Source organism: Anomaloglossus baeobatrachus, unplaced genomic scaffold (genome assembly GCF_048569485.1).
Source record: "Anomaloglossus baeobatrachus isolate aAnoBae1 unplaced genomic scaffold, aAnoBae1.hap1 Scaffold_244, whole genome shotgun sequence".
Lineage (NCBI taxonomy): Eukaryota > Metazoa > Chordata > Amphibia > Anura > Aromobatidae > Anomaloglossus > Anomaloglossus baeobatrachus.
The window spans coordinates 19,732-40,595 of NW_027442061.1; the positions used below are offsets into that span (position 1 = coordinate 19,732).

Consider the following 20,864-nt stretch of genomic DNA (forward strand, 5'->3'; position numbering starts at 1 on the left):
ACACACTGTATAGAGGCACAGGGCTTAGTGGTTACACACTGTATAGAGGCACAGGGCTTAGTGGTTATACACTGTATAGAGGCACAGGGCTTAGTGGTTATACACTGTATAGAGGCACAGGGCTTAGTGGTTATACACTGTATAGAGGCACAGGGCTTAGTGGTTATACACTGTATAGAGGCACAGGGCATAGTGGTTATACACTGTATAGAGGCACAGGGCTTAGTGGTTATACACTGTATAGAGGCACAGGGCTTAGTGGTTATACACTGTATAGAGGCACAGGGCTTAGTGGTTATACACTGTATAGAGGCACAGGGCTTAGTGGTTATACACTGTATAGAGGCACAGGGCTTAGTGGTTACACACTGTATAGAGGCACAGGGCTTAGTGGTTACACACTGTATAGAGGCACAGGGCTTAGTGGTTACACACTGTATAGAGGCACAGGGCTTAGTGGTTACATACTGTATAGAGGCACAGGGCTTAGTGGTTATACACTGTATAGAGGCACAGGGCTTAGTGGTTACACACTGTATAGAGGCACAGGGCTTAGTGGTTATACACTGTATAGAGGCACAGGGCTTAGTGGTTATACACTGTATAGAGGCACAGGGCTTAGTGGTTATACACTGTATAGAGGCACAGGGCTTAGTGGTTACACACTGTATAGAGGCACAGGGCTTAGTGGTTACACACTGTATAGAGGCACAGGGCTTAGTGGTTACACACTGTATAGAGGCACAGGGCTTAGTGGTTACATACTGTATAGAGGCACAGGGCTTAGTGGTTATACACTGTATAGAGGCACAGGGCTTAGTGGTTACACACTGTATAGAGGCACAGGGCTTAGTGGTTACACACTGTATAGAGGCACAGGGCTTAGTGGTTATACACTGTATAGAGGCACAGGGCTTAGTGGTTATACACTGTATAGAGGCACAGGGCTTAGTGGTTATACACTGTATAGAGGCACAGGGCTTAGTGGTTATACCTGCGCTTACTCCTGTGGCTATAACGTCTTCCCGGCGATCGATGACATGTGATTGGTCGTCTATTTCTTCTCATTTAGGTTCTGTGGTGAATGAAGAAGTGCGACTGGTGAATGAATTATTCTCAAATTATGATAAAATGTCCCGACCCGTCAAATCCATCAAAGACATCATCGAAGTCAAACTGAAGCTCACGCTGACCAACCTCATCTCCCTGGTATTTCATCATTAACATCAGCGGACTCATCCTAGCAGCACAGAGTATTTCAGGAGAGGAGTGTGTGGATCTAGTGATTACACAAGGAGAACCAGCAGCAGCACAGAGTATTTCAGGAGAGGAGTGTGTGGATCTAGTGATTACACAAGGAGAACCAGCAGCAGCACAGAGTATTTCAGGAGAGGAGTGTGTGGATCTAGTGATTACACAAGGAGAACCAGCAGCAGCACAGAGTATTTCAGGAGAGGAGTGTGTGGATCTAGTGATTACACAAGGAGAACCAGCAGCAGCACAGAGTATTTCAGGAAAGGAGGTCGCTAATTACAGCCCGGGAAATTACAGGTTGGGATAACATAGAAGAAACAGGGACCTCAGCAGGGCAGAGTATTTCAGGAGAAATGTCTTTCAACTCAGTGAGAGGGTAATAGTTTGAGAGTTACATTGTGGAAATAGCAAGGTCCTCCCTGCAGCCCTGAGTATTTCAGGTAGGAGGTCACAGATGGGAAGGAGTTGACTCCTCAGCAGCACAGAGTATTTCAGGTAAGAGATTACACACAGGAAGGAGTTGACTCCTCAGCAGTACAGAGTATTTCAGGTAGGAGAGGTGGTTACACACAGGAAGGAGTTGACTCCTCAGCAGTACAGAGTATTTCAGGAGAAATGTCTTCAAACTCAGTGAGAGGGTAACAGTTTGAGAGTTACATAGTGGAAATAGCAAGGTCCTCCCTGCAGCCTAGAGTATTTCAGGTAGGAGGTGACACACAGTAAGGAGTAGACTCCTCTGCAGCACAGAGTATTTCAGGAGATACGTATTACAAGGTGAAAACATCAATGTTCTTCATAAAAATATTGTTGGGAAGTCACAACCCAAATTACTTAGTGGATGCATTGACATTTGCTTCACTGTTCCTATTTTATTTTTGATTTTTTTTACTAGAATGAAAAGGAAGAGACGATGACGACCAATGTGTGGCTGCTGCTGGTAAGGAAACCGACCGTGGAGTCAGATAACCTAATATTACACTCACAAATGCATGAAGGGTTTCTAGATTCTTCAATCAGGGATAAAAGTTTAGTCTTCCTGAAACTCCAAATCCCCTGCATAGACATTAAACTAAAACTTAAATTCTGGTTATTTGTGAGCTCAGGAGCTTAGTGTATACTGTTTTAATTTAAGGTATAAATGATATAACGTAAGCTCCTGAGCTCCCTCTAGTGGAATGGTACAGTATGCTCCTGAGCTCCCTCTAGTGGAATGGTACAGTATGCTCCTGAGCTTCCTCTAGTGGAATGGTACAGTATGCTCCTGAGCTCCCTCTAGTGGAATGGTACAGTATGCTCCTGAGCTCTCTCTAGTGGAATGGTACAGTATGCTCCTGAGCTCCCTCTAGTGGAATGGTACAGTATGGTCCTGAGCTCCCTCTAGTGGAATGGTACAGTATGCTCCTGAGCTTCCTCTAGTGGAATGGTACAGTATGCTCCTGAGCTCCCTCTAGTGGAATGGTACAGTATGGTCCTGAGCTCCCTCTAGTGGAATGGTACAGTATGCTCCTGAGCTCCCTCTAGTGGAACGGTACAGTATGCTCCTGAGCTCCCTCTAGTGGAATGGTACAGTATGCTCCTGAGCTCCCTCTAGTGGAATGGTACAGTATGCTCCTGAGCTCCCTCTAGTGGAATGGTACAGTATGCTCCTGAGCTCCCTCTAGTGGAATGGTACAGTATGCTCCTGAGCTCCCTCTAGTGGAACGGTACAGTATGGTCCTGAGCTCCCTCTAGTGGAATGGTACAGTAAGCTCCTGAGCTCCCTCTAGTGGAATGGTACAGTATGCTCCTGAGCTCCCTCTAGTGGAATGGTACAGTATGATCCTGAGCTCCCTCTAGTGGAATGGTACAGTATGCTCCTGAGCTCCCTCTAGTGGAATGGTACAGTATGCTGCTGATCTCCCTCTAGTGGAATGGTACAGTATGCTCCTGAGCTCCCTCTAGTGGAATGGTACAGTATGCTCCTGAGCTCCCTCTAGTGGAATGGTACAGTATGCTCCTGAGCTCCCTCTAGTGGAATGGTACAGTATGCTCCTGAGCTCCCTCTAGTGGAATGGTACAGTATACTCCTGAGCTCCCTCTAGTGGAATGGTACAGTATGCTCCTGAGCTCCCTCTAGTGGAATGGTACAGTATGCTCCTGAGCTCCCTCTAGTGGAATGGTACAGTATGGTCCTGAGCTCCCTCTAGTGGAATGGTACAGTATGGTCCTGAACTACCTCTAGTGGAATGGTACAGTATGGTCCTGAGCTCCCTCTAGTGGAATGGTACAGTATGCTCCTGATCTCCCTCTAGTGGAATGGTACAGTATGCTCCTGAGCTCCCTCTAGTGGAATGGTACAGTATGCTCCTGAGCTCCCTCTAGTGGAATGGTACAGTATGCTCCTGAGCTCCCTCTAGTGGAATGGTACAGTATGCTCCTGAGCTCCCTCTAGTGGAATGGTACAGTATGCTCCTGAGCTCCCTCTAGTGGAATGGTACAGTATGCTCCTGAGCTCCCTCTAGTGGAATGGTACAGTATGCTCCTGAGCTCCCTCTAGTGGAATGGTACAGTATGCTCCTGAGCTCCCTCTAGTGGAATGGTACAGTATGGTCCTGAGCGCCCTCTAGTGGAATGGTACAGTATGCTCCTGAGCTCCCTCTAGTGGAATGGTACAGTATGCTCCTGAGCGCCCTCTAGTGGAATGGTACAGTATGCTCCTGAGCTCCCTCTAGTGGAATGGTACAGTATGCTCCTGAGCTCCCTCTAGTGGAATGGTACAGTATACTCCTGAGCTCCCTCTAGTGGAATGGTACAGTATGCTCCTGAGCGCCCTCTAGTGGAATGGTACAGTATGGTCCTGAGCTCCCTCTAGTGGAATGGTACAGTATGCTCCTGAGCTCCCTCTAGTGGAATGGTACAGTATGCTCCTGAGCTCCCTCTAGTGGAATGGTACAGTATGCTCCTGAGCTCCCTCTAGTGGAATGGTACAGTATGCTCCTGAGCTCCCTCTAGTGGAATGGTACAGTATGCTCCTGAACTCCCTCTAGTGGAATGATACAGTATGCTCCTGAGCTCCCTCTAGTGGAATGGTACAGTATGCTCCTGAACTCCCTCTAGTGGAATGGTACAGTATGCTCCTGAGCTCCCTCTAGTGGAATGGTACAGTATGGTCCTGAGCTCCCTCTAGTGGAATGGTACAGTATGCTCCTGAGCTCCCTCTAGTGGAATGGTACAGTATGCTCCTGAGCTCACTCTAGTGGAATGGTACAGTATGGTCCTGAGCTCCCTCTAGTGGAATGGTACAGTATGCTCCTGAGCTCCCTCTAGTGGAATGGTACAGTATGCTCCTGAGCTCCCTCTAGTGGAATGGTACAGTATGCTCCTGAGCGTCCTCTAGTGGAATGGTACAGTATGCTCCTGAGCTCCCTCTAGTGGAATGGTACAGTATGCTCCTGAGCTCCCTCTAGTGGAATGGTACAGTATGGTCCTGAGCTCCCTCTAGTGGAATGGTACAGTATGCTCCTGAGCTCCCTCTAGTGGAATGGTACAGTATGGTCCTGAGCTCCCTCTAGTGGAATGGTACAGTATGCTCCTGAGCTCCCTCTAGTGGAATGGTACAGTATGGTCCTGAGCTCCCTCTAGTGGAATGGTACAGTATGCTCCTGAGCTCCCTCTAGTGGAATGGTACAGTATGGTCCTGAGCGCCCTCTAGTGGAATGGTACAGTATGCTCCTGAACTCCCTCTAGTGGAATGGTACAGTATGCTCCTGAGCTCCCTCTAGTGGAATGGTACAGTATGCTCCTGAGCTCCCTATAGTGGAATGGTACAGTATGCTCCTGAGCGCCCTCTAGTGGAATGGTACAGTATGGTCCTGAGCTCCCTCTAGTGGAATGGTACAGTATGCTCCTGAGCTCCCTCTAGTGGAATGGTACAGTATGGTCCTGAGCTCCCTCTAGTGGAATGGTACAGTATGCTCCTGAGCTCCCTCTAGTGGAATGGTACAGTATGGTCCTGAGCTCCCTCTAGTGGAATGGTACAGTATGGTCCTGAGCTCCCTCTAGTGGAATGGTACAGTATGCTCCTGAGCTCCCTCTAGTGGAATGGTACAGTATGCTCCTGAGCGCCCTCTAGTGGAATGGTACAGTATGCTCCTGAGCTCCCTCTAGTGGAATGGTACAGTATGCTCCTGAGCTCCCTCTAGTGGAATGGTACAGTATGCTCCTGAGCTCCCTCTAGTGGAATGGTACAGTATGCTCCTGAGCTCCCTCTAGTGGAATGGTACAGTATGCTCCTGAGCGCCCTCTAGTGGAATGGTACAGTATGCTCCTGAGCTCCCTCTAGTGGAATGGTACAGTATGCTCCTGAGCTCCCTCTAGTGGAATGGTACAGTATGCTCCTGAGCTCCCTCTAGTGGAATGGTACAGTATGGTCCTGAGCTCCCTCTAGTGGAATGGTACAGTATGCTCCTGAGCTCCCTCTAGTGGAATGGTACAGTATGCTCCTGAGCGCCCTCTAGTGGAATGGTACAGTATGCTCCTGAGCTCCCTCTAGTGGAATGGTACAGTATGGTCCTGAACTCCCTCTAGTGGAATGGTACAGTATGGTCCTGAGCTCCCTCTAGTGGAATGGTACAGTATGCTCCTGAGCTCCCTCTAGTGGAATGGTACAGTATGCTCCTGAGCTCCCTCTAGTGGAATGGTACAGTATGGTCCTGAACTCCCTCTAGTGGAATGGTACAGTATGGTCCTGAGCTCCCTCTAGTGGAATGGTACAGTATACTCCTGAGCTCCCTCTAGTGGAATGGTACAGTATGCTCCTGAGCTCCCTCTAGTGGAATGGTACAGTATGCTCCTGAGCTCCCTCTAGTGGAATGGTACAGTATGCTCCTGATCTCCCTCTAGTGGAATGGTACAGTATGCTCCTGAGCTCCCTCTAGTGGAATGGTACAGTATGCTCCTGAGCTCCCTCTAGTGGAATGGTACAGTATGCTCCTGAGCTCCCTCTAGTGGAATGGTACAGTATGCTCCTGAGCTCCCTCTAGTGGAATGGTACAGTATGCTCCTGAGCTCCCTCTAGTGGAATGGTACAGTATGCTCCTGAGCTCCCTCTAGTGGAATGGTACAGTATGCTGCTGAGCTCCCTATAGTGGAATGGTACAGTATGCTCCTGAGCTCCCTCTAGTGGAATGGTACAGTATGCTCCTGAGCTCCCTATAGTGGAATGGTACAGTATGCTCCTGAGCTCCCTCTAGTGGAATGGTACAGTAAGCTCCTGAGCTCCCTCTAGTGGAATGGTACAGTATGCTCCTGAGCTCCCTCTAGTGGAATGGTACAGTATGCTCCTGAGCTCCCTCTAGTGGAATGGTACAGTATGCTCCTGAGCTCCCTCTAGTGGAATGGTACAGTATGCTCCTGAGCTCCCTCTAGTGGAATGGTACAGTATGCTCCTGAGCTCCCTCTAGTGGAATGGTACAGTATGCTCCTGAGCTCCCTCTAGTGGAATGGTACAGTATGCTCCTGAGCTCCCTCTAGTGGAATGGTACAGTATGCTCCTGAGCTCCCTATAGTGGAATGGTACAGTATGCTCCTGAGCTCCCTCTAGTGGAATGGTACAGTAAGCTCCTGAGCTCCCTCTAGTGGAATGGTACAGTATGCTCCTGAGCTCCCTCTAGTGGAATGGTACAGTATGCTCCTGAGCTCCCTCTAGTGGAATGGTACAGTATGCTCCTGAGCTCGCTCTAGTGGAATGGTACAGTAAGCTCCTGAGCGCCCTCTAGTGGAATGGTACAGTATGCTCCTGAGCTCCCTCTAGTGGAATGGTACAGTAAGCTCCTGAGCTCCCTCTAGTGGAATGGTACAGTATGCTCCTGAGCTCCCTCTAGTGGAATGGTACAGTATGCTCCTGAGCTCCCTCTAGTGGAATGGTACAGTATGCTCCTGAGCTCGCTCTAGTGGAATGGTACAGTAAGCTCCTGAGCTCCCTCTAGTGGAATGGTACAGTATGCTCCTGAGCTCCCTCTAGTGGAATGGTACAGTAAGCTCCTGAGCTCCCTCTAGTGGAATGGTACAGTAAGCTCCTGAGCTCCCTCTAGTGGAATGGTACAGTATGCTCCTGAGCTCCCTCTAGTGGAATGGTACAGTATGCTCCTGAGCTCCCTCTAGTGGAATGGTACAGTATGCTCCTGAGCTCCCTCTAGTGGAATGGTACAGTATGCTCCTGAGCTCCCTCTAGTGGAATGGTACAGTAAGCTCCTGAGCTCCCTCTAGTGGAATGGTACAGTATGCTCCTGAGCTCCCTCTAGTGGAATGGTACAGTATGATCCTGAGCTCCCTCTAGTGGAATGGTACAGTATGCTCCTGAGCTCCCTCTAGTGGAATGGTACAGTAAGCTCCTGAGCTCCCTCTAGTGGAATGGTACAGTATGCTCCTGAGCGCCCTCTAGTGGAATGGTACAGTATGCTCCTGAGCTCCCTCTAGTGGAATGGTACAGTATGCTCCTGAGCTCCCTCTAGTGGAATGGTACAGTATGCTCCTGAGCTCCCTCTAGTGGAATGGTACAGTATGCTCCTGAGCTCCCTCTAGTGGAATGGTACAGTATGCTCCTGAGCTCCCTCTAGTGGAATGGTACAGTATGCTCCTGAGCTCCCTCTAGTGGAATGGTACAGTATGCTCCTGAGCTCCCTCTAGTGGAATGGTACAGTATGCTGCTGAGCTCCCTCTAGTGGAATGGTACAGTATGCTCCTGAGCTCCCTCTAGTGGAATGGTACAGTATGCTCCTGAGCTCCCTATAGTGGAATGGTACAGTATGCTCCTGAGCTCCCTCTAGTGGAATGGTACAGTAAGCTCCTGAGCGCCCTCTAGTGGAATGGTACAGTATGCTCCTGAGCTCCCTCTAGTGGAATGGTACAGTATGCTCCTGAGCTCCCTCTAGTGGAATGGTACAGTAAGCTCCTGAGCTCCCTCTAGTGGAATGGTACAGTTGCTCCTGAGCTCCCCTCTAGTGGAATGGTACAGTATGCTCCTGAGCTCCCTCTAGTGGAATGGTACAGTATGCTCCTGAGCTCCCTATAGTGGAATGGTACAGTATGCTCCTGAGCTCCCTCTAGTGGAATGGTACAGTATGCTCCTGAGCTCCCTCTAGTGGAATGGTACAGTATGCTCCTGAGCTCCCTATAGTGGAATGGTACAGTATGCTCCTGAGCTCCCTCTAGTGGAATGGTACAGTAAGCTCCTGAGCTCCCTCTAGTGGAATGGTACAGTATGCTCCTGAGCTCCCTCTAGTGGAATGGTACAGTATGCTCCTGAGCTCCCTCTAGTGGAATGGTACAGTATGCTCCTGAGCTCCCTCTAGTGGAATGGTACAGTAAGCTCCTGAGCTCCCTCTAGTGGAATGGTACAGTATGCTCCTGAGCTCCCTCTAGTGGAATGGTACAGTATGCTCCTGAGCTCCCTCTAGTGGAATGGTACAGTATGCTCCTGAGCTCCCTCTAGTGGAATGGTACAGTATGCTCCTGAGCTCCCTCTAGTGGAATGGTACAGTATGCTCCTGAGCTCCCTCTAGTGGAATGGTACAGTATGCTCCTGAGCTCCCTCTAGTGGAATGGTACAGTATGCTCCTGAGCTCCCTCTAGTGGAATGGTACAGTATGCTCCTGAGCTCCCTCTAGTGGAATGGTACAGTATGCTCCTGAGCTCCCTCTAGTGGAATGGTACAGTATGCTCCTGAGCTCCCTCTAGTGGAATGGTACAGTATGCTCCTGAGCTCCCTCTAGTGGAATGGTACAGTATGCTCCTGAGCTCCCTCTAGTGGAATGGTACAGTATGCTCCTGAGCTCCCTCTAGTGGAATGGTACAGTATGCTCCTGAGCTCCCTCTAGTGGAATGGTACAGTATGCTCCTGAGCTCCCTCTAGTGGAATGGTACAGTATGCTCCTGAGCTCCCTCTAGTGGAATGGTACAGTATGCTCCTGAGCTCCCTCTAGTGGAATGGTACAGTATGCTCCTGAGCTCCCTCTAGTGGAATGGTACAGTATGCTCCTGAGCTCCCTCTAGTGGAATGGTACAGTATGCTCCTGAGCTCCCTCTAGTGGAATGGTACAGTATGCTCCTGAGCTCCCTCTAGTGGAATGGTACAGTATGCTCCTGAGCTCCCTCTAGTGGAATGGTACAGTATGCTCCTGAGCTCCCTCTAGTGGAATGGTACAGTATGCTCCTGAGCTCCCTCTAGTGGAATGGTACAGTAAGCTCCTGAGCTCCCTCTAGTGGAATGGTACAGTATGCTCCTGAGCTCCCTCTAGTGGAATGGTACAGTATGCTCCTGAGCTCCCTCTAGTGGAATGGTACAGTATGCTCCTGAGCTCCCTCTAGTGGAATGGTACAGTAAGCTCCTGAGCTCCCTCTAGTGGAATGGTACAGTATGCTTCCTGAGCTCCCTCTAGTGGAATGGTACAGTAAGCTCCTGAGCTCCCTCTAGTGGAATGGTACAGTATGCTCCTGAGCGCCCTCTATTGGAATGGTACAGTATGCTTCTGAGCTCCCTCTAGTGGAATGGTACAGTAAGCTCCTGAGCTCCCTCTAGTGGAATGGTACAGTATGCTCCTGAGCTCCCTCTAGTGGAATGGTACAGTATGCTCCTGAGCTCCCTCTAGTGGAATGGTACAGTATGCTCCTGAGCGCCCTCTAGTGGAATGGTACAGTATGCTCCTGAGCTCCCTCTAGTGGAATGGTACAGTATGCTCCTGATCTCCCTCTAGTGGAATGGTACAGTATGCTCCTGAGCTCCCTCTAGTGGAATGGTACAGTATGCTCCTGAGCTCCCTCTAGTGGAATGGTACAGTAAGCTCCTGAGCTCCCTCTAGTGGAATGGTACAGTATGCTCCTGAGCTCCCTCTAGTGGAATGGTACAGTATGATCCTGAGCTCCCTCTAGTGGAATGGTACAGTATGCTCCTGAGCTCCCTCTAGTGGAATGGTACAGTAAGCTCCTGAGCTCCCTCTAGTGGAATGGTTACAGTATGCTCCTGAGCGCCCTCTAGTGGAATGGTACAGTATGCTCCTGAGCTCCCTCTAGTGGAATGGTACAGTATGCTCCTGAGCTCCCTCTAGTGGAATGGTACAGTATGCTCCTGAGCTCCCTCTAGTGGAATGGTACAGTATGCTCCTGAGCTCCCTCTAGTGGAATGGTACAGTATGCTCCTGAGCTCCCTCTAGTGGAATGGTACAGTATGCTCCTGAGCTCCCTCTAGTGGAATGGTACAGTATGCTCCTGAGCTCCCTCTAGTGGAATGGTACAGTATGCTCCTGAGCTCCCTCTAGTGGAATGGTACAGTATGCTCCTGAGCTCCCTCTAGTGGAATGGTACAGTATGCTCCTGAGCTCCCTCTAGTGGAATGGTACAGTATGCTCCTGATCTCCCTCTAGTGGAATGGTACAGTATGCTCCTGATCTCCCTCTAGTGGAATGGTACAGTATGCTCCTGAGCTCCCTCTAGTGGAATGGTACAGTATGCTCCTGAGCTCCCTATAGTGGAATGGTACAGTATGCTCCTGAGCTCCCTCTAGTGGAATGGTACAGTATGCTCCTGAGCTCCCTCTAGTGGAATGGTACAGTATGCTCCTGAGCTCCCTCTAGTGGATTGGTACAGTAAGCTCCTGAGCTCCCTCTAGTGGAATGGTACAGTATGCTCCTGAGCTCCCTCTAGTGGAATGGTACAGTAAGCTCCTGAGCTCCCTCTAGTGGAATGGTACAGTATGCTCCTGAGCTCCCTCTAGTGGAATGGTACAGTATGCTCCTGAGCTCCCTCTAGTGGAATGGTACAGTAAGCTCCTGAGCTCCCTCTAGTGGAATGGTACAGTATACTCCTGAGCTCCCTCTAGTGGAATGGTACAGTAAGCTCCTGAGCTCCCTCTAGTGGAATGGTACAGTATGCTCCTGAGCGCCCTCTATTGGAATGGTACAGTATGCTTCTGAGCTCCCTCTAGTGGAATGGTACAGTAAGCTCCTGAGCTCCCTCTAGTGGAATGGTACAGTATGCTCCTGAGCTCCCTCTAGTGGAATGGTACAGTATGCTCCTGAGCTCCCTCTAGTGGAATGGTACAGTATGCTCCTGAGCGCCCTCTAGTGGAATGGTACAGTATGCTCCTGAGCTCCCTCTAGTGGAATGGTACAGTATGCTCCTGATCTCCCTCTAGTGGAATGGTACAGTATGCTCCTGAGCTCCCTCTAGTGGAATGGTACAGTATGCTCCTGAGCTCCCTCTAGTGGAATGGTACAGTATGCTCCTGAGCTCCCTCTAGTGGAATGGTACAGTATGCTCCTGAGCTCCCTCTAGTGGAATGGTACAGTATGCTCCTGAGCTCCCTCTAGTGGAATGGCACAGTATGCTCCTGAGCTCCCTCTAGTGGAATGGTACAGTATGCTCCTGAGCTCCCTCTAGTGGAATGGTACAGTATGCTCCTGATCTCCCTCTAGTGGAATGGTACAGTATGCTCCTGAGCTCCCTCTAGTGGAATGGTACAGTATGCTCCTGAGCTCCCTCTAGTGGAATGGTACAGTATGCTCCTGAGCTCCCTCTAGTGGAATGGTACAGTATGCTCCTGATCTCCCTCTAGTGGAATGGTACAGTATGCTCCTGAGCTCCCTCTAGTGGAATGGTACAGTATGCTCCTGAGCTCCCTCTAGTGGAATGGCACAGTATGCTCCTGAGCTCCCTCTAGTGGAATGGTACAGTATGCTCCTGAGCTCCCTCTAGTGGAACAGTACGCAGTATGCTCCTGAGCTCCCTCTAGTGGAACAGTACACAGTATGCTCCTGAGCTCCCTCTAGTGGAACAGTACACAGTATGCTCCTGAGCTCCCTCTAGTGGAATGGTACAGTATGCTCCTGAGCTCCCTCTAGTGGAATGGTACAGTATGCTCCTGAGCTCCCTCTAGTGGAACAGTACAGAGTATGCTCCTGAGCTCCCTCTAGTGGAATGGTACAGTATGCTCCTGAGCTCCCTCTAGTGGAATGGTACAGTATGCTCCTGAGCTCCCTCTAGTGGAACAGTACGCAGTATGCTCCTGAGCTCCCTCTAGTGGAACAGTACGCAGTATGCTCCTGAGCTCCCTCTAGTGGAACAGTACACAGTATGCTCCTGAGCTCCGTCTAGTGGAACAGTACACAGTATGCTCCTGAGCTCCCTCTAGTGGAACAGTACGCAGTATGCTCCTGAGCTCCCTCTATTGGAACAGTACACAGTATGCTCCTGAGCTCCGTCTAGTGGAACAGTACACAGTATGCTCCTGAGCTCCCTCTAGTGGAACAGTACGCAGTATGCTCCTGAGCTCCCTCTAGTGGAACAGTACGCAGTATGCTCCTGAGCTCCCTCTAGTGGAACAGTACACAGTATGCTCCTGAGCTCCCTCTAGTGGAACAGTACACAGTATGCTCCTGAGCTTCCTATAGTGGAACAGTACACAGTATGCTCCTGAGCTTCCTATAGTGGAACGGTACACAGTATGCTCCTGAGCTCCCTCTAGTGGAACAGTTCACAGTATGCTCCTGAGCTTCCTATAGTGGAACGGTATGCAGAATGTTCCTAAGCTCCCGCTAGTGAAACGATATGCATTATGCGCTCGTGAGACACATGTGGCTTACCTGCTCCTTACATGTGGCACGCCTGCTCCTTACATGTGGCTCGCCTGCTCCTTACATGTGGCACGCCTGCTCCTTACATGTGGCTCGCCTGCTCCTTACATGTGGCTCGCCGTCGGTCCCCAGAAAGGTAGCTGTACAGGGCCGAGGGACCATCTGTTTCTCAGATAGAAAAGATAGAAAGATTGCAGGAACTTGTAGTGCGTCAGAAACAGTTTGGACCCTTTTGCATTTTGGTGTTCAAAAATGGAAGGTTGGCCTGAGCTTTCCAGTCATACCTCGGACGTTTTGGCCTGTCCGGAAGCCGCCATTCTCTACGAATGTGTCTTCAGCGCTGCTGGCAGTGTATTGATGGATAAGCGCAGCCGTCTGTCGTCTAAAAGCGTAGACCACCTAACATTCATATAAATGAACAAGTCATGGATGTGTAGTGACTTTGCCACGCCAGTCCCAGACTGTGCAGATTAGGCGATGGTGTACTGCCAGTCTTCTGTGAGAAAGAGGCCTACGCCTGTCTGTCATCTTACTTGTTCTGACGACCCAAAAAAATACTGTTTCATGCCTTGTTCCAGTCTCACCTAGCCACATTGCGTTGTTGGCCTATCGGTATCGTGTTCCAATTGTGAGCACTTTTCCTGTAGCCTCATCTTAATTTTTAGAAATGTGCTTTCGTCTGTAGTGCCAGTCTTCTGGGGTCAAAAGGACTATATCTGCCACTTGATTTTTTAAAATGTTACATGGACCGTAACTCCCTGGTGTTTTAAGGCCCTATGGGAAGGGGGCAATTGATGCTACTACACTGCTCTGCTGACTGCCCAAAAGGTTTTTGAATCCGAAGGCTCCAAGACGCGTCTCCAAGTTGGGTCTTGTCTGAAGTGGCATGGGAGCACCAGCCCTACACCTGTCTGTCATCCACTTCCATATTTCCTTCCTTCTCTGCCGTTATTGTGAAAAATGACTCAGTACAGTCAAAAAATGAATGTTAGTACTACATGCATGACCCGGCACATGCGCAAACAACATGCATTAGTGTGCTAATCTCACTGCGTTAAAATGCAGACGACCATGCCTACCCAACACCGGCCACCAAATGAAACACATCTGCTGCTTCCTTCTCCTGTGATTAGCCCTCATGAGCCGAGTACTTGGGTGTCCTACTTAAAGTTGTCATTAATGAGCTTTCACCAAGAATTTCGGACGAGCAAAAATCTGTGATCTTTACAAAACATTCTTCATTAGTGGACAATAGTGTAATGCATGGCTTCACTGTTTTACACAAAAAAAAGAGACCCAGAGCCTGTGTGTTCCATGGACCATAACTCCCCGGTGTTTTAAAGCCCTTTGGGGAGGGGGAAATTCCCGATGGGGATGGAGCAATTGATGGTACTGAACTGCTGTTTTGGAAGGCAGAGACTACAAGATGTGTCTCTAAATCTTCTGTAGAGGTTACTGTCAATGTTAATGGAAACAAAGGTCTACGCCTGTTACTGGCTCACTAATGCCTGTCTTGATTTTTTTTTTTATACCGGCCCACAGCCTGTATTGCATGGACCATAACTCTCTGATGTTTTCAGGCCCTATGAGGAGGGGGGGGGGCAATTAATGGTATTGTATCACTGTGTCCCTGAAAGGATTTTTGATGTTCAGGATAAAAAATGGGGGTGAAACTTATGTCTGGTGGTTAGTGCCAGGATTCTGTGACCAAGAGGGCCTAGACTGGTCACTGTAACATGTAGAGGGGGGTAATTGATGTTATTATTCCATTGTGTCCCTGGAAGGATTTTGAATGTCGAGACTACTACATAGGTCTCCAAGTTGTGTCTTGTCTATATTGGCAGGGGTATGGGAGCACCAGCCCTACACCTGTCTCTCATCCACCTCTATATTTCTTATGTCAGTAGCCTAGGAAGCTATAGACTAGGACAAAACAGTGGTGCTGGACTGTAAATCATATTATTGCTGTTTTGGGAGCTTTTCGACCACCTAAAGGTGTTTTCTGTGCCTTATTTTTGGCCTTGCATTGAATCAAATGCGGTTCGTAAAGGTTTGATAAAGGTTCGAAGTTTGATTTGATAAAGGTTCACGAGTGCACCCTAAGCTTGGTTCGGCTCGACGAACCGAACCATGGGAGGTTCGCTCATCTCTACTGATAAACAGCAGGTGCTAGAGTGGATGGCAAGCACTGCATCAAGTCGCCTCTCCTACTCTTCCAGCACCTCAACATCACACACAGTTGATTCCTCAGAGGTGCCACCCCAATCCCATTTGTTTGCCCCTTGTCACAAATTGCCTACCGGCAAACTGACTGTGGGGAGCCACATATGAGTGAGCCTCAAGAGCTGTTCACACATTCTATCCAATGTCCATCACAGTCCACTCCAAATTTTCCCAGACTATTGAGAAGGAAAGCATCTGCATCGATGCCCAAAATCTTTGTGAGTTGGATCCTGACCTGGATGAAGTAGGGTCCCAGCAGGATCCCGACCCTCGTCAACTGACATTAACCCCTGGGGGTGGCGGTGAGGATGATGAGACTCAGATACCTGAGGCACACGCATACTATCCTGTGATGTCAGGTCAGGAAGAGGAGGAGGAGGGAGACACATTTAGTCTGACGATGAAGTTGTAGATCCCAGGAATGCAACTGTGTAGCTCAGCAGACAAGGAGGAGGAGGAGGAGGAGGAAAGTGAGGATGTTACGTTAGCGATTCCTGCACAAACATGAGTTTGGACTCATTTTGGACTTTTTTGAGACAGCAAAGGATGATCCAACTTTCGTTATCTGCCAAAATTGTAAACAATGACTCAGTAGAGGAAATTCAAATAATTTGACTACTACATGCATGAACAGGCACATGTGCAACCAACATGCATTACTGTGGGAATCTCACTGTGCTAAAATGCAGACTACCGGGCCTACCCGGCCACTGGCCACCAAATCAACTGTGTCTGTTGCTATTTCCTCCTAAGTGATCAACATGTCACGAGCCAAGTAGTTGGGTGTCCCACACAAAGTTGTCATTAATGACGTTTCACCAAGAATTTTGGAACAACCCAAAATCAGTGATCTTTACACGACATTCTTCATTAGTGGATGATAGCACCACATTTTCAAGTTTTAGATCGTGATGATCCATTACCGCCCAATGTTCATTAAGATGAACATGTCGTGGATGTACAGTGACTTTCCAACCCCAGTCCCAGACTGTGAAGACTAGGCCATGGTGTCCTGCCAGGCTTCTGGGAGGGACAGGCCTACACCTGTCACTCAGGCTTGTCCTAATTTTTAAAATAAAAATGTCGGCCAACAGCCTGTGTGTTGCATCGACCGTACCTCCCTGCTTTTTTTAAGGCCCTATGGGGAGGGGGGCAATTGATGCTACTGTACCGTTGTCTGCCTGAAAGGATTTTTAATGTCGAGATAGGTTACAAAGTTGTGTCTTGTCTGTATTGTCAGGGTATGGGAGCAAAAGCCCTACACCTGTCTCTCATGCACCTCTATATTTCTTCTGTCAATAGCCTAGGAAGAAGCTAATGGCTATGCCAAAACAGTGGTGCTGTTAAATATATAAATATATTTTTGCTGTTTTGGAAGCTTTTCGACCCCCTTAAAGGTGTTTTCTGTGCCTTATGTTTGGCCTCCTATTGAATCCAATAAGGTTTGGAAAGGTTCGATAAAGGTACGGAGTTCGGTTCGTGAACGTGCCCCTTGTTCGGTTCAGTTCGGCGAACCGAACCGCCGGAGGTTCGCTCATCTCTAGTCATGCTATTGACAGCCGGTTCCTTGTTGCAAAACTACGGGAAGCCGGATGTCAATCAGCAAGACATCTGGAGTCACACCCAGTTGACAGGGCAGCTCGGCAGAGGAAAAGATGATGTGTTGACGTGAAGCAGAAGAGTTGCCTTCAAGAGTGGTCTGTGATCTCTCCAAGCCAGATCTGGGTAAAAACGGCAACAAGCCAAGCCTGTTGGTTTGTAGACCCTTAGTGAAAAAAATAATAGTCCCGGATAAAGCCTTCAACACTTAATTATAGCTAAGAAAGTCGCATAAAAAATAAAAATAATTGTCAGAGATTTATGTTAAGGTGGAATTCCCCTTTACCAATTTTTTAGAGTAATAAGATGGCGGTTATACTAATTGGCGGTTGTACTAATTGCCTTCACCATATTGCTTATATCAGGAGTGGTATGACTTCCGCATGACGTGGAACACTTCAGAATATGGCGGAATTGAAGTGGTACGAATCCCACCCGACATGGTGTGGCTGCCAGAGATCGTCCTGGAGAACAAGTGAGTAACTGTTCAGGACCCCATGCTAGATCTTCCTGACCTCTCCTCTACTTAAACACACAAAAAGAGAGCACCACCACTGAGGTCACGGATGTAATGGAGAAAGCTGAGGACAGGGACTCATAGACTGACCCTCAGACTAGGGAGTCCCTAGCTATCCCTAATCTTAGAGGTACTTCTAAAGGTGAGGATGTCTGAGCCGCCTTCCTGGCCCTGCTCCTGATCAACCCTGATTTTATAACCCTTTCCCCCCTAGAAGAACGACTAAAAGAACTAGGGATGTTTAGTTTGAAAAAGAGAAGGCTGAGAAGAGACTTAATAGCGGTCTACAAATATCTGAAAGGTAGTAACATTGTAGAGGGAACCACCCTATTTTCATTAGCACAAGGAAGTACAAGAGGCAACGGGATGAAACTAAAAGGAAGGAGATTCTGATTAGGCATTAGGAAAAACGGAAGGTAGTGAGGGCAGTCAGAGTGGAACAGGATACCACGAGAGGCAGTGAGAGCAGTCAGGGAGTGGAACAGGCTACCACGAGAGGCAGTGAGGGCAGTCAGAGAGTGGAACAGGCTACCACAGGAGGCAGAGGGCAGTCAGAGTGGAACAGGCTACAACGAGAGGCAGTGAGGGCAGTCAGGGAGTGGAACAGGTTACCGCGGGAGGTAGTGAGGGCAGTCAGAGTGGAACAGGCTACCACGAGAGGCAGTGAGGGCAGTCAGGGAGTGGAACAGGCTACCACGAGAGGCAGTGAGGGCAGTCAGGGAGTGGAACAGGCTACCACAAGAGACTGTGAGGGCAGTCAGGGAGTGGAACAGGCTACCACGAGAGGCAGTGAGGGCAGTCAGGGAGTGGAACAACGTTACCGCGGGAGGTAGTGAGGGCAGTCAGAGAGTGGAACAGGCTACCACAGGAGGCAGTGAGGGCAGTCAGAAAGTGAAACAGGCTACCACGGGAAGCAGTGAGGGCAGTAAGAGAGTGGAACAGGCTACCACGAGAGACAGTGAGGACAGTCAGAGAGTGGAACAGGCTACCACGAGAGACAGTGAGGACAGTCAGAGAGTGGAACAGGCTACCACGAGAGGCAGTGAGGACAGTCAGAGAGTGGAACAGGCTACCACGAGAGGCAGTGAGGACAGTCAGAGAGTGGAACAGGCTACCACGAGAGGCAGTGAGGACAGTAAGAGAGTGGAACAGGCTACCACGAGAGGCAGTGAGGACAGTAAGAGAGTGGAACAGGCTACCACGAGAGACAGTGAGGACAGTCAGAGAGTGGAACAGGCTACCACGAGAGACAGTGAGGACAGTCAGAGAGTGGAACAGGCTACCACGAGAGGCAGTGAGGATAGTAAGAGAGTGGAACAGGCTACCACGAGAGACAGTGAGGACAGTAAGAGAGTGGAACAGGCTACCACGAGAGGCAGTGAGGACAGTCAGAGAGTGGAACAGGCTACCACGAGAGGCAGTGAGGACAGTCAGAGAGTGGAACAGGCTACCACGAGAGACAGTGAGGACAGTCAGAGAGTGGAACAGGCTACCACGAGAGGCAGTGAGGACAGTCAGAGAGTGGAACAGGCTACCACGAGAGGCAGTGAGGATAGTAAGAGAGTGGAACAGGCTACCACGAGAGACAGTGAGGACAGTCAGAGAGTGGAACAGGCTACCGCGGGAAGCAGTGAGGGCAGTCAGGGAGTGGAACAGGCTACCACGAGAGGCAGTGAGGGCAGTCAGAAAGTGGAACAGGCTATTGTGGGAGGTGGTGAGCTCTCCATCAATGGAAATCATGAAGCGGAAAATGGATAAACATATAGCTGGGATGATTTAGGAAAACCTGCACTCGCAGGGGGTTGGACCCAATGGCCCTTGAGGTCCCTTCTAGCTCTACCATTCTATGATTCTACCCCAGGGGAGAGCTGGGAGCAGAGTGTGATAAAATAACAGAGATAGACAAACAGGGGAAACCAAAACTATACCTCACAGCACGGTCACACAGAGGTATAAGACAATAGGAGGTAAGGAGGAGAATAAGAGCACGGAGGAAACAACAAGACAATGGGAGAATTTTCACAACAACTCCAAACACCACACAATATAATCACCAGCAGGACTGGTAGACAACAGCACACAGACCAACACAGCAATAAACTATAGTCAGCATGGGAAGACAGATTCCACCATCTTAAAAAGGCGGACAGCAAATGTGATCAGTTTCCAACAACATGTGATCCCAGAGGTAACCAGCCAGCTAATAGAGGTTAATTTGCTAGCCTGACCATGAATGAGCACACAGCTGGTCGATGCCTGAGCCCGCCTGTGTAACAAAGAAACAGCAGAGAAACCATAGGCTGGAGTGTCAGAATCTGTGATGTGAACAGTGTCTGATGCCGCCATGAGAATCAGCGAGTTTGACAATAATTACTTACAGTAAGTAGGTCTTAAATGACGTCTAGAGGCTGCGACAGGCATCACCTGTGACCAATATCACCCAAAATATTGCACTTGGTGTTGTAAAAGCATTACCCAGCTCTAATCAATGGCTGGCACTTACATCTCAGGGAGGCTAAAGATGGCACCTCATCATATATTTGGGTAGGTGATATACATTAAGGAGGGGGAGTAACCCTTCTCGTATTTCCTTCCAGCGTTGACGGACAGTTTGATGTTGCATACTACGCCAACGTTCTAGTCTATAGTGACGGGCTCATGTCCTGGCTGCCACCTGCTATCTTCAGGAGCGCGTGCAGCATTGAGGTCACCTACTTCCCCTTTGACTGGCAGAACTGCACTCTGGTGTTCAGGTGAGGACTTGTTGCTGGACTTGGGTGGAGTCATGCTAACATCTTCTCCAGAAGATCCTGGTAGGTTTTGAGGTCTTGGAGCTTTTTCCAATGAGTTGTGCCTTCTCCTAATACATGCATACATACACTATATGGCCAAAAGCAAGCCATGGATAAACTCAAATGGCTGCATAACATGGACCACAACCCCATCAAAAACCTTTGGCATCAATTGGTCCTTCTTGTCCGACAAAGTGGCACACATCCAAATTAACACATCTGGAAAGTACTTCAAGTTCATATAGTAGTGATGACCTTCTATGAATTTTCCACCCATGGGATGTCCTTCAAGCTCCTATAGAAAGTCATTACTTCTATAACTTGAATGCCCATCAGACTCATAAAGAGGTAATGGCCATCTTTGAATTGGATGCCCATAGGATGTCCATCAGGCTCATATACAACTGATAACCTCCTATGAATTTGTTGTCCATAGAATGTCCCTCAATCTCCTATAGATGATCATTTATAACTTGGATGCCCATCAGTCTCATAGAGAGGTGATGACTTTCTATAAATTGGACTCCCATGGATACATCAAGCTCATATAGAAGTAATGACCTTCTCTAGATTGGACCGTTTCATCCAAAAAAATAATCAAAACCCATGTTAACACCCATGGGAAATCCATAAGGCTCATAAAGAATTATTATGAATTGGATGTGCATGGTACGGTATCTCCATAAAGCTCATACACCGTGGAAGGTCATTACTTCTATAAATTGGCTGCCCATGTGATGTCCATCTATCTCATATACAAGTAATGACCTTCATGAATTGGACCTTCTCATCTAACCTAGTGGCCCAACTCCATATCAACTCCCATGGGATATCCATCAGTTCCATATAAAATGAATGACCTTCATGAATTGG

At 48.8% G+C, this 20,864-nt stretch overlaps 1 protein-coding gene across 2 annotated transcripts in view; it reads left to right on the forward strand.

Annotated features, from left to right (window-relative positions):
- The first annotated feature begins 1,078 nt into the window (after positions 1–1,078).
- Positions 1,079–20,864, forward strand: part of LOC142262366 (acetylcholine receptor subunit epsilon-like) — a 28,098-nt gene continuing 8,312 nt past the window's right edge. For both annotated transcript variants that reach the window (XM_075332163.1, XM_075332164.1), the window contains exons 1-4: positions 1,079–1,209; positions 2,147–2,191; positions 17,048–17,157; positions 19,797–19,952. In XM_075332163.1, coding sequence (XP_075188278.1) covers positions 1,132–1,209; positions 2,147–2,191; positions 17,048–17,157; positions 19,797–19,952 — 389 coding nt within the window. In that variant the 5' untranslated portion in view covers positions 1,079–1,131. The remainder of the gene's footprint in view (positions 1,210–2,146; positions 2,192–17,047; positions 17,158–19,796; positions 19,953–20,864) is intronic.